Raw genomic sequence first — 13,895 nt, 5'->3', positions numbered from 1 at the left:
TTGGCCTATGCATGCGTGATCGCCATCGCCGACGAGATCTGCACGCGTTGGTTTGGCTGAAGCTTTAATGTTCCGCATTACTCGTAATTTAATAGGTAACTGAACAGAAGTAAAAAATATTTTAAAAATTAGCTTTAATAACTTCATTTAACCTCTAGATACTCGTGTATCCCGCAGTTAGCGCCAAGCTCGCGCCACTTCTCTGCGCCATTTCCTAATTACGCAGCAACCTGATGCGAATTTATTCCACAGCGGATTCTGCAATTTGTAACTCATTTAGCTTTAAATAAGTTATACCTACAATTTGATTCTAGAATTTAACTCTAGTCTTGATGGTTCGCATAACGAAATATAATAGGGGGTAATTGGTCCATATTTATTACACTGTGCAATGTGTGCATTAAAAATACTAAATCATACATTTGATCAATCTAAATATATAAAAGGAGAAACTGACTGACTGACTGACAGATCAACGCACAGCCTAAACGGCTAAACGTAGGCACTTGAAATTTGGAAGGGACGTAGTTTAGGTACCGTAGAGGTGCACTAAGAAAGGAATTCCCGAAATTACCACGGGAACGGGAATTAGCGGAAAAATCCTTTTGTATGAAAAATCTAAACCGCTTAAGTTAGATGCTTGAAATTTGGTGTGCAGGTACCTTAGTAAACTTAAAGCTTAGGTACAACAGGATATCGTAAAATTCCCAAAGGAACGGGAGTTAGCGGGAAAAAACATATGTATGAAAAAATCTAAACTGCGTAAGATAGACGCTTGAAATTTCGCATGCAGGTACCTTAGTAAACTTAAAGCTTAGTTACAACAGGATATTGCAAAATTCCTACGGGAACGGGAGTTAGCGGGAAAAACATTTGTATGAAAAAAATCTAAACCGCTTAAGATAGATGAAGGGGGTAAAACGGGATCCACGCGTACGAAGTCGCGGGCGGCCACTAGCTATCATCTAATCTTCTAAATATATAAAAGGAGAAACTGACTGACTGACTGACAGATCAACGCACAGCCTAAACGGCTAAACGTAGGCACTTGAAATTTAGAAGGGACGTAGTTTAGGTACCGTAGAGGTGCACTAAGAAAGGAAATCCCGAAATTACCACGGGAACGGGAATTAGCGGAAAAATCCTTTTGTATGAAAAATCTAAACCGCTTAAGTTAGATGCTTGAAATTTGGTGTGCAGGTACCTTAGTAAATTTAAAGCTTAGGTACAACAGGATATCGTAAAATTCCCACGGGAACGGGAGTTAGCGGGAAAAAACATATGTATGAAAAAATCTAAACTGCGTAAGATAGACGCTTGAAAGGACATTGTCAGAAACCGCCTAAAAAACCGCCCAAAAACATTAACCCATCATAATTATTTTCTATTTTTTTTAATACATTAAGCACCCTTTCATTCTAATGGACACTTAAGCATTGAAAAATTAAATAAATAAGTCTTTTAACGTTTATTCTATAATACTATTACAACTTCCGGACGTTTTGGTGCGTGGCATGGTCTAAAACCTATCAAGTTCCATAATTTTTGCCGATAAAATCTGTACGAGGCATTACCGTACTTTATTGCTGGGAGTCCATGTATAGTGATGTTCCTGCGGCCATCATAGACAATAAAATATCGATTTTGAAAATAAAATAAATCGATTAAACTGCTTTGAAGACTAGATTTGCGTTAAAAGCTAAAAAGATATTGACAGTTTGACACTATTACAAGAAGATATCTAAAGTGTCCAACTGGTCGAAGGTCGTAAATAAAATAAAAATAATTAGGACCATAAACTGATATTCATGGTATCATAACTGTAAAAGTGTCAGAATCCGATGTTGAATCCAATGCCAGTTGAAGTGTGAGAAACATATATATTTTTTTTTTATGTGACAGGAGGCAAATGAGCAGACGGATCACCTGATATCAACCTAGTATAGTTGCCAGTCTCTCATAATCTATGCCAATGAGGGTTTTCGCGATTGAAAAATCCGCCAGATGGCAATACGTAGACGTGAGGTCCAAATGCTGCATGATTGGTTATTTTTGACATGACATTGACAGATATCCACCAATCATGCAGCATTTGGACCTCGCGTCTACGTATTGCCATCTCGCGGATTTTTCAATCGCGAAAACCCTCATTCATAGCACATGTATAATAATAGACCAAATGAACTTTTATAGATTGTGAAAGAGAAGATAAAGATTTTATTATTTTATTAAAATCTTGCCACGAGGTAGTTTTTCAGTAGAAACCAGGATTGGATAATCGCTACAGGCAAGTATCAGAACATTTTATAAATATTTTTAATCGATTATATCCATGTGAATCGTTTTAATAAATTGTCATTTTACTTTTTCAATTAAAACTTTTTCAATCCCTAGTCTTGTCAAACTGTCATAATGTCAACAAATTATAAATGTCACGTCAGTTGACTCAATTTCAGTCTTCTGTGCGTTTATTGTATTTTTATTTCAATGAAATAGTGCTAAAGGGTTAGTACTAAAACTGAAAGCCTTTTTTCAGAAAGAAAACCAATGTGGTGCCCTTATTATTCATGCTGTTTGAAAGTTACAAGTCAGTGATACAGAGTTGCCGACATTATAACTCCGTAGTGATACCATACCAAAGAAGAAGTTTTCCTAAACACTTGTGTTGTTTTTATATGTGATCGAATAAAAAGGATTAATTCTACTGCTCAAATGGAATAACTTATCCCAAGAGACCGAATATAAAAAAAACCTCTCCATAGAAATTATCACCATCACGAGGATGTGAATTTTTTTGAGAATTTGATATTGGTCCTGTAAGAAAAGTAGTTGTATTTCAGTAGTAGAATCAACCCTTCTTGTTTCATCAGCAAGAGTAACTATAAAAACGCCCTGTAGGTAGGTATTATTAAGCTGAAGAGTTTGTTTAGTGTCAAAGACTGTCACACAGTGTAACTTAAATTGGCATATTATGATAATGAACATAAAAACTTAAATAAATATTTATGTTAATATTTTTTCTATTTATTTATTTTCCCAAAGCTTCACAGTGACAGCTGAAACAGCAATACTGTTAACAAAACAGTAAAACTAAACTTGGAACAAACTGTTACAAATATGAGGGGTTTAATATTTTACAAATTAAAATAAAACCGCATGTTGCTTTACTTTCTCGTATAGGTAATAAATGTAATTAATGGCTAGATTATTAATGTTACTTTGTTACCCTCAATAGTGAGGAAATCTTATAAAATGGTAACCCTGATTTTTATTGTCATTCAAGTGCTCTTTCTTCGCATAGGCTTCTGTGATTTGGCCAAGGGCCACACACATTGCGATAACATTATGCGACATTGATTTGACAGCAGCGGAGTGAAGTCTTGCGACTATGCAAAATGATACCCTGTAATCGTAGCGCATACAGACATAGACTGGGCGGGGCACATAGCTCGTAGAGCTGATGGCCGCTGGGGCAGGAAAGTTCTTGAGTGGCGATCACGAGCCGAAAGACGTAGCGTGGGCAGGCCTCCCACTAGGTGGACCGACGATCTGGTGAAGGTCGCGGGAGGTGCCTGTATGCGAGCGGTGCAGGATCGGTCTTCGTGGAAATCCTTGGGGGAGGCCTTTGTCCAGCAGTGGACGTCTTTTCGGCTGAAACGAACGAACGAACGATACGTATTACCACTATTTACCAGACATTACTATTTATTGCATACTCGCCGGATTACACGTAGGAGCACGCGCGTAACAGCTTCGGCCTTGCATTATTATAAGATCTTGTTCCGCCCTTTTACGAACTTCCTCCGTGAGGATATCCCCGCCGAATTCTATGATGAACCTATCAAAAGTCATATTCTGCAATGTCAACCCACCACAAGGTGGACCGACGACCTGATAAAGGTAGCGGGAAGGCGCTGGATGCAGGCCGCTACCAACCGTGCGATGTGGAAGTCATTGGGGGAGGCCTATGTTCAGTAGTGGACGTCCTGTGGCTGAAATGATGATGATGATGAAGAAATGAATGAAAATGACAAATCTTCGCACGTGTATAATACCGTGCCAAAGTAATCATATAATTTTGGCACCTTAATAACTATTGCCGTTTTTGTTGTAAAGATCATGCAGCGCTACTTGCGGATATTATTGGAAAGAAAACTATGTGGGCTCTAGATCTGAAGCCGCTTTAACGAACACGAAGTGCTCATACAATGCGGCGTATTTTCTTCCAGTCTTTAGTCAGGACTTTAGTCGAATTAAAACCCCGGTTGAACGTGATATAGCCGCACTAGAATACGATGCTTTTTTGCATAATCGCAAGACTTCGTTCCGGTGTCGACCGAATGTTATCATGATGTATGTGGCCCAGGGGTTACCGTAGCCGCTAAGGTTTGAAACTTCTTGCTTAAAATATTGTAGTCTTTGGCATAGACTACGATGGTAGTCATGGAGATAGGAGTTTGTTATCTCGTGTCAGATGTAAATGGTGAAAAGAAAACTCATGATTCGTGGTATTTTTATGTAATATGTAGGTATTTTATAAAAGTGGAACCCCGAGTGATCTCCAAAACCCATTCTATTATTATATACGATTCGGCTTCGATATCTATAATACAATAGGAGTTTATTTCATGTGTCAGATGACAAGGGTGGAAACAACCTACGATTCATGTTGTTTATTTACGTGCAATATGTGGGCATATTGTAAAAGTGGAATTCCGAGTTGTATTTCTAAAACTTGTTCTATTATTTTATACTATTTGGCTGCGACTCGGCGTGACGACAATACAAAACATTTCTCGCGAATCGGTGTTCATACATTCACACAATACATTAGACGCCATGTTGTCATAAACGACATATTATAAAATCGCTGTGATTTAATATTCTTAATCATTAATTTTATGGCAAGTGTCCATCAGGAATCATTGTTCTTACACACAGAATCGTATTATTTCGCTTTCGGGTAGTAATATGTCAAAATTGTTGGTTCTTTAGGCGAACAATGTATGGAGAACGAACATTGTCCTTTGGCATGCAGGTACCTTAGTAAACTTAAAGCTTAGTTACAACAGGATATTGCAAAATTCCTACGGGAACTGGAGTTAACCGCTGAAGATAGATGAAGGGGGTAAAACGGGATCCACGCGTACGAAGTCGCGGGCGGCCGCTAGCTATCATCTATCTATCTATATAAATAAAAATGAATTGATGTTCGTTAGTCTGATTATAACTCGAGAACGACTGGGCCGATTGAGCTGATTTTGGTTTTAAAATGTTTATCGTAGTCCAGGTCTAAACGGTGAGTAAATACGCGCGCGATATTGTTTTTCTGTGACAGACAAAATTCCACGCGGGCGAAGCCGCGGGCGGAAAGCTAGTCATTGTATATTTAATTAGGTAGGTTCACCTATAAACCAAATAAAAGCGATTGACTTACTCACTCATCACGAAATCTCAGAACCTACAATTGCTACGGATTTTACGAAACTTCACCCCTAAGGGGGTAAAACGGGATCCACGCGTACGTAGTCGCGCGCGGCCGCTAGTCCAGTATAAGCTTAGCTTAGTTCGAAGCCGGGTAATAAGGCTGGGTTGCACCATCTTACTTTAACTTTGACAAACGTCAAAAATCTGTCAAAATCCATACAAAAAGCACCGGTTATCGTCAAAGTTACGGTCAAAGTTAGGTGGTGCAACTCAGCCTAAGTGTGATAGTTGAAACAACAATACATTTACTATCAACTAGCTTGTCACCAAGCTACTTGTTTCACCTCACGGTGATGAAGGATTTTTTTTATTTTTTTTTATTTAATTTAATTACAAGGTTAGGCTTATAATCTAACATTTCTTATAATCACTAAACATAAAAATGTTTGTTGTGACATTGCACATTCATCGCAATAGCTTATAAGTATAAAAATTAATATTATAGGAGGGCGGTAGGTATCAATAAAATTGCCAGCTGGAGGTGAGTCGCACGACGCGATACTACGTCGACTCGGGTCGAGCGTTCCGGTAGTTATTTTTTGCAACGTACCTACAGGATGTCTTCATATTTATGTACTTAATACAAGTTATACTTGTTCCAAAGAAATTTTTTTATTTTTTTATTATTTGATTTTAGTTAGTAAACTAAAATAAAATATTGAAATATAAATTGTATCTTTAATTACCGGTATAATTAAAATAATCTCACACATTGGTGTAGCGGCCAAATTGTAGTTCTACCAGCCGGTATATTGAGTGATTTCGCACTTTACCGAATTGCATTAACACTGATTTCACGCAAAGCCGGAATATTTTGGGAAAGTACATTAATATTTCGACGATTACGTTGATTATGTTTATTCACTTAAAATACAAGTACCTACCTAACAGGATGAAGTAGGATTACAATTAATTAATTTAATTAACGTTAGTGAATACATTCATGTGTTACCTAATTTAATAATTTATACTAGCTCATAGCGTAGAAATTATTTGAAAACAACAGGTAACAATACAAAAAGCAAAGGTCAGGCAGTCGTCCATATTTCCAATGAAAATATTGTGCTACATTGTTGTATTAACTAGAATTGTTAATTGATGTTAATTATTTCATGATTTAATTATTACTGGTATGTATGTCAGTTTGGAATTCAATCAATGTTTCGGTGTAACTGTTTGTACATTTAATCCTCTAATTTTGTTTTCGCTGATGTTCAAATGAATTTTTCGTTTAGTATCATCGTTATTGTAAACCCAAAGCTACTATATCAGACAATACGTATAGTATTACCTTTTAAGCACACTAAAACAATGTATTGTGATAATAACAATGCGTATCACGAAAAAAGGGAGGTTATTTATGGGTTTTTGCCAGTCCTTTTATGCGTTTAACCTGTGGGTCAGCTGTACGGAGAAGACCATCAACGTATGGACGTGTACAGCGTTTAGAGTTTTCTAGGGGCTACGATACTGTTCGCAGAAGCTCATATTGCTATTTAATTTCATGATATCTTTTGGAAAAGAGAAGTCTCGAAAGCTTAACAATGTTTGACTCAACTCCTATGACACATTCTGCGTGTTAAATCTGATCGAAGAAACTGTCCACTAATGACTATAGATTCGTCTTCCCCGTGATCTGTATTGCATTATTGTTTTATTGATTTATGTGCGATATTATGTCATAATTTTATATTCTTGCATGTGTCTGAAATAAGAGCATACGTTTGAATTGAATTTAGTGTATCCAAAATACAGCTGAGGCAACTCATCATCGTGTGCTCAGTCAAGACGCAATCGCGAAAACTTTACTCGGAAAGACCAGAGCAGACATTTTTCAAGATCCGCACCTCACCAGCCCCCAGCTGCGGGCTACGGCTAACCAAATCAGTCTGGCAGGAAATTCGACATTGATATTGCAGCCGATTGCCACCGATTTCCATCAGAATGTCTAACGGATAAAAACACATTTCCAGTGAAGGCGTCTGCGTGAAATAAAAAATATTTTAAATTTTCTTTATTAGTTTATGTACGAAAATAGCCCAATACAAAGTCGCTCGGTAGTAAGAGGTAGTTACCGCGTCGTTCGGTGGACTATTGTGATGAAACATTTCATAACACAGGTTTAGGCGGAGGGGTTAGCAGGAATATCAGCTATAGTGAACTACAAATTACATTCTTTAAAAAACTAATTCTCTAAAAAGTAACTTTGTGTTACATTAGTGTTAAAATAATGCGGTCGTGTTAAGCAAACTAGGTGAATCCCGGTCACGTACATCTATAACAAAAGCTCGTTGTATAATAAAGAAAGAAAATTATTCTAGAAAATTCAGGAATTCTCTCAACGTCAAATGTATATTACCTTTTCAAATGTCAAGATGAAAATCTACTCGTGCGGAACTGCTGGAAAGGCCAGCTTAACATTTTATTTGAAATCACTAAATTGCTCCGATATTTCTAAGCATTCTTAGAGCTCTAGCGTCTGCAAACACAATGTTGAGGGGCTAGCTATTGACAGAAATCGGTGGAAAAGTATTTGTTATGAATGTCGAGAATTCGTTAGCTGGTAATAATTTCGTGAGGACGTAACTGAAATCTGAATGTTGTTAACTCTCTACAAATAAAATAACGTCTTTTAGTAATAATTAATTACCTTAAAGGAATTTGCCTTACTGGATGAATTCTACGGACTGCGGTCAGGTCAAAGTGAACGCAGCCTGCAACATGTAGAACAACATTGTCAGTTTACTTGTGTCGATGCGATCTGACCGTGCGGGTACGAGCAAAGAACGTATGGGTGCTGCTGACACAGCACACACATGCTCACCGCCCATATTAGGTATTGTATTGTAATCAGATAGGACTGCGCGCCATTTCATTGTAAAGCAGTCGTTTATAGAGATGTAGAGAGTGAACACGTTAACCTATCTTAACCTAAAATAAATTAAAGTGCAATAAATTGGTATCGTCTAAAGCCGACCCCGTGTTCCCATTCACCCCCCCCCCCCCCCCCCCTACACAAGTCTTCTCTACATACACACCATCCCAACAAACGCAAACCGCACCGATGACAGATTTGACAGATTGCCTTGTCACGACCGCTAACAAATTGTTTTGCCCAGACTGCTGACCGATTGCTCTGACCGATAATGTTGTTATACATGATGCGGGCTGCGTTCACTTTGACCTGACCGCTAACCGCGAACGCATCTAGTGTGGCAAATCCTTTACCCATTAAGGCTGGTCGAAGACACAGGCAATCTATTAAATTAGTTTGGATCAACAAACAATAATGAGTTAATTTGGAGTCGATGCATACTGAAATACGAACAAAGTTCGATATAAAATGGCCTACTATATGTAATGTTTGCCATTCCGATGGTGTCCACCACGACTAGGCCCGTGTTGTTCAGCAATCAGCATAATCAAATCAAGTACGTGTGGTTGGATTTATTTACCGAACTTTGCGACGGGAGAGCTCAATGTATTTTCAATCTAAGTGCAATTCACATGTGGTTGAAAATCGTTTCATACGTTACGGTGTGGAAAAACGATCATTAAAATAGCGCGGAGCTAAATAGCCGATTTTATATCGGTTATTTTGCCAACACTACAGTGTCAGTAAGTAAAATGAACGCTTATTTCATGCGTTTGTCTGATCCACTGGGAATTTTATCTTTTATCCTGTGACATTATCACACGATAAATCAAAAGATTTATCACTAGCAGAATATACTTACAACAACTGAACTTAAAAATCATTGTCATTTTATTAGGTTTTTCTTCACGATCGCGGGACCTATCCATTTACTAAGTTAGATAAATGAATGAATAATTACAAAATTTATTTTTACGCTCATTGAAAATAGTAAGACACAAAATAGCAGAGCGTAAATTATCACAATTATCTTCGCTCGTTACAAAAAAACGAAATATTAACGCAAATTAATTGGAAATAATTTGAGAAGAGCCTGAAATATTCATTTACCTAATAGTAATTAAAAATTAACACCACCCAGTATGATTGTGCTGGTAAATGTGAATTATTTTAATTTAACGCCTTTGTATTAAATTGGTAAACATTAATTTTAAATGTTGGGCGTTTGTTGTAATGTTAGAGGTATTTGTAGTGTGAATAAAATATCAATATGAATTTCAAAGTGAAAATTGTTTTAAGCCAAATATCTAAAATATATATTTTTTTAAATATTATAAGGCCGACTCATTGACTGACTCATCAATGCAGTTGTTATTTTCTCTTTCTATGCGGATTAAAGAAGGATTTCTTGAAATTCAACCCATAAAGGGTTGAAAGGGGTTGCATTTTGAAGCTGAACCATGAAACTTAGATTACAGGCAATGAGATTATATTATGTTTAATAGAGACAAGTGTTTAACGGTTTCTAAGTTCGTTATGAACGGATTTAACTCAAAATTAAACGATTGTGAAGCTGCGGAGTGCGGACAAAGGCTCCAAAGACGCCTCTTTAGGTTAAAGAAGCCAGGACTCCATAAATGGATTTATTATAACCCATATTTATTTTGCTATATGAGAACAACATTGAGAACGAGGAAAGAATAACAAAAACTAAATAACAAAAAATGTAGGGCGCCCTAATACCAAAGTACACAATGACAAGTAGAAGATTGGCGTATTTCTGACAGCGCTAGTTGCCCAATTTGTTTTTATATCCTGAATTCTAGACCTAAATGTTTGTAGGTATATGTTCATATGAAGGAAATTGTTACTTGTTATTTTTATTATTTTTGTAGATTACTTACGCATTCGGTCCGCCTGTGTCCAGAGATATTACAAACGTAATATTTATTTTTTATTTTATTATATTGCAGTTGCACGTACTTTTGCTTTTTGTGTAGGTATTCTTTGGAGATAGTTTCCCGAGTAGAAGCAGATTTCTGACTGACATCAAGTCCAAAGCCTTCTTGCTTTGGACATACGAGTGCATAATGCGTATGTTTTTTTAAAATTATACACCGACATTCCTACCTTTTTTCCGACTTCTGGATGCTTGTGTAGCCAAACATACAGCTTGATTGTCAACAAACTTAAAGCTTTTTTCCGCTGGTTAATAAAAACTAGAGTCGGCTAAGTTACTCCCAGGTGAAGTTTAACCTTCATTGCAGCCATTACACTAAACTTAATATTAATCGCTTAGAATATTGTTGCAAGTTATGAAGCCGATATTCCTGTCTTGTACGGGGACAAAGCGGGTAACTTAATTAGATAGATTACCCATAATACCCATGGCCTCGCACAACTCCAGGAAATGCCTTTGTCAGTTTATCAGGTTCACCGAGATACGAATTAGTTCATTTACAGAGGAGTAGACATCCAGCTAAACTATTTGCGATGAGTTCATCCATTTGTGTTGTATTGCTTATCGTTCCAAATTAAGCAACTGTTCAGGTAAATCAACGTGTTAAGCTTTTGCCTCAATTTCAGAATCCAATACATTGAGGAAATAATTTGTAATATCTATAAAGGATTTATTTATTTTATTATACTTATCACAGCTGTTATTCCACTTCTAATCCTTTCAATATATGTCAAAAAAAATAAGGCACGTCTTGTCAATCACCATTTAGTTTGCTAGAGGATTTTTCATTATGTGTGATATGAAATAATTAATTACTGTAGTTTATTATTAGCTAAATTTTATACATGCACGTGCTTTCCATATCCTTTCTATCTACTCGTAATAACACCAGCTCCATCAAATATAACGAAAAAGAACATTCAATTTCATAATTGGACAGTTTTTTCATATTTTTTAAAACGCAGAATTAATAACGAATGCTTCCCATGTTTTTGTGGGTGTCAATGGCTATCGGAAAATGATTACCGGACAGCGATGTCACAGAGTATACGCAAAAAGTTCACTGATTTTTTAAATCTCTGCCAACAAAGAATTCTCTTTGCTCACTTTTCAAAATGTCCGCTTGATTGAGTTTTATTTTACGGTGCAATATTTTTTCAATGTAACACGTAACATGTGTCAAAAAAGTAACATGTAGGTACCTACTGTACCTACTTCGGTTTCGGAGTACCTACCACGGTACCTACGATGACTTTTATTGCAGTTTGGATTTCGTAAATATTTATATGAAGCTGTTTTTTAAAATTAAGCTACAAAGCAAAGTTCTGGTCAATTCACCTTGTATTCCTTTTAGTGCTGAGTCGATCCAATTACTAACTTCGGACCGACATTCTCGGGTTCCCACCGGATGCAGTGCTAATCTCTCTAAATATTTAACCAATCCAATACTCCACGTGCTTCGTATTCTGGGTATTGTGTCTGTAATCTGTATTGAGCTAACATCGGCCGATCTCAGTAAGGAGTCTCTACATTTTGACACGGTCAACAATAAATTAGGATCGCTACTTTTAACTCTAAGGTTCGTTTTATCGTCAGTTGTTTACATGTTATGCATAGCATCTGATTTGAATCAATAGCTTGTATTTATTTGTATTTGACCAGTGTGGTGGTTTGAATGAAAGAATGACGGTTATAGTGCGACAAGGACAAGAATGTCATTACCGAAGGATAGAATGACAGTAATATTTATGTCTAATTACTGATAGTAATTGAAGCATAAAGTTATTATTTCTTTAGAATAGAGCAACAACCAAGAGATTTTGGATGACACTGGATATTATTTGTGTGTTAGTATCAGGTTTATTTCACTGTTTTGTACAATCAATCAATCACTGAACCAATCACCACGTTTCTGAAGCACTATTTCTCATAAACATCAACGATTTCACTCACGTAAAATCTGAAAATATCTTGGCGTTCAAATTTTCAGCGGGCCAATAAGTGCCTCCGAACTGTCAAATAGTTGCAAAAACGGTTCTGTATGACGTGACAGCGACGGCATAACGCATCTCTTTTTATCACACAGTGTTGTTTTTAGTGACATTACGCTCGTTGTTGCTCTATTCCGCTAGTTATAATAACTTTATGATGTGAAGTATTGTCTGAAGGCATTTTATATCGACATTCTAAGATTTGAAATGAATACAATGCATCCTTACTATCCTTACGATGTGAACATTCCCAACAAAACACTCACTACATAATATTCTGTTGTTAACAGGTGAAACTGGAACTCGCCGCCTGTTGGTGTCTTCCCGACCATGACCTGCACCTGAGATTGAATAGCACTTACCAGGCACATACCAGGCACATACCAGTCGCATACCACTGCGTCCACATTAACATAAGGTGATCTCGCTTGTAACTCTTTCTATCTTCATCTTAAAGTACTTACTGTCTTGAGTCGAATGTAAGTAGGCTATGTTTTTTACATGTTTCTAGCTCATTCAGTTTAGTAAATTATGTGTTTAAAGTCTAGACAATCCACCAATGCCACAGCAAAGGTGTTACTCAGAATATACATAAATGAATGTTTTGTATCTGGAACAGACTCCTTCTATGTTGGTAGAATGCTTACAGAAGTAGGTAGCAGACTTGTCCTAGAAATAAATATCAAGCGAAGTTCAGGATTTAAAGCTTTTGCCTATTCTCTGAGTTTTTATTATTTTTGCAACATTTCCACTTTTAAGGATTCTTCTCGCTAAAGTAAGGTACCTACGGATTGCAGGACAGTTCAAATGAACAGTGGCGTAATTCACGTGTTTTGACACGGTCAATATCTCTTTGACGTTTAGAAGTCGGCCTATTGAAAAACAGTCCTAAATCCGTGTTCACGTGTCATTTCGATAGAATGATTACTCATAGGATCGCAACTCAGCGATTTGTCATTTAATCACTTGAACCAAACTTACCGAGGAGGCAACGGTTGAATGCGCTTAAAATAGAAATCAAAACAAAATCGGGCGATTAACACGTGATTACATAAAGTGACTAGCGATCAAATCGCTTGCATGTCGTTGAAGTTTTGTTAACTTGAATACGGCTACTGAGCGAGTGTTCGGATCGCGATATTTATAGCGTAGTAGGTACATACTGACCAATACCTAGTTCTAGATAACGAGGGTATTCCACTTACCATCAGTGGGTGTGGTCTGCTGACTGGAGTTGATCCTGGGCCTCTCCTCGCCGGCCGCTATGTGCTTGGCCGTCCGCCGGGCCACCGGCCTTAGTTCCCGGTCTACGTCACTGGTGTCCTCCTCCTCGTAGTTGTAATCCATGTCTGCAATAAAAACACGTCATACATTACTACTTAACATACTCACTTTTGGTACTCGCTGATTGTGATGTTTGTTCCTGTTATGCAAATGTTTTAGGTATCTATCTTCTACCAATTACTTATTATGTGAGGCGAAGAAAGAGTAAGGGGAAATGAGACGATGTACGCAATGTAGTCGCTAGCGCATCGACTTTTAACAAAATGGCGAAACCTCAATTGATATGCAGTTAGTAATC

The 13,895-nt window shown here is 37.2% G+C and overlaps 1 protein-coding gene across 1 annotated transcript in view; it reads right to left on the bottom strand.

Moving 5' to 3' along the window:
* LOC135086933 (uncharacterized) overlaps window positions 1–13,660 on the bottom strand; it is a 103,579-nt gene extending 89,919 nt beyond the window's left edge. Inside the window, exon 1 of the mRNA XM_063981756.1 lies at window positions 13,519–13,660. Within this exon, the coding sequence (XP_063837826.1) occupies window positions 13,519–13,660 (142 nt within the window). The remainder of the gene's footprint in view (window positions 1–13,518) is intronic.
* Between the last annotated feature and the right edge of the window lie 235 nt (window positions 13,661–13,895).

The sequence above is a fragment of the Ostrinia nubilalis genome, chromosome Z, assembly GCF_963855985.1.
Source record: "Ostrinia nubilalis chromosome Z, ilOstNubi1.1, whole genome shotgun sequence".
Lineage (NCBI taxonomy): Eukaryota > Metazoa > Arthropoda > Insecta > Lepidoptera > Crambidae > Ostrinia > Ostrinia nubilalis.
This window is presented reverse-complemented; position numbering and strand designations above follow the sequence as displayed.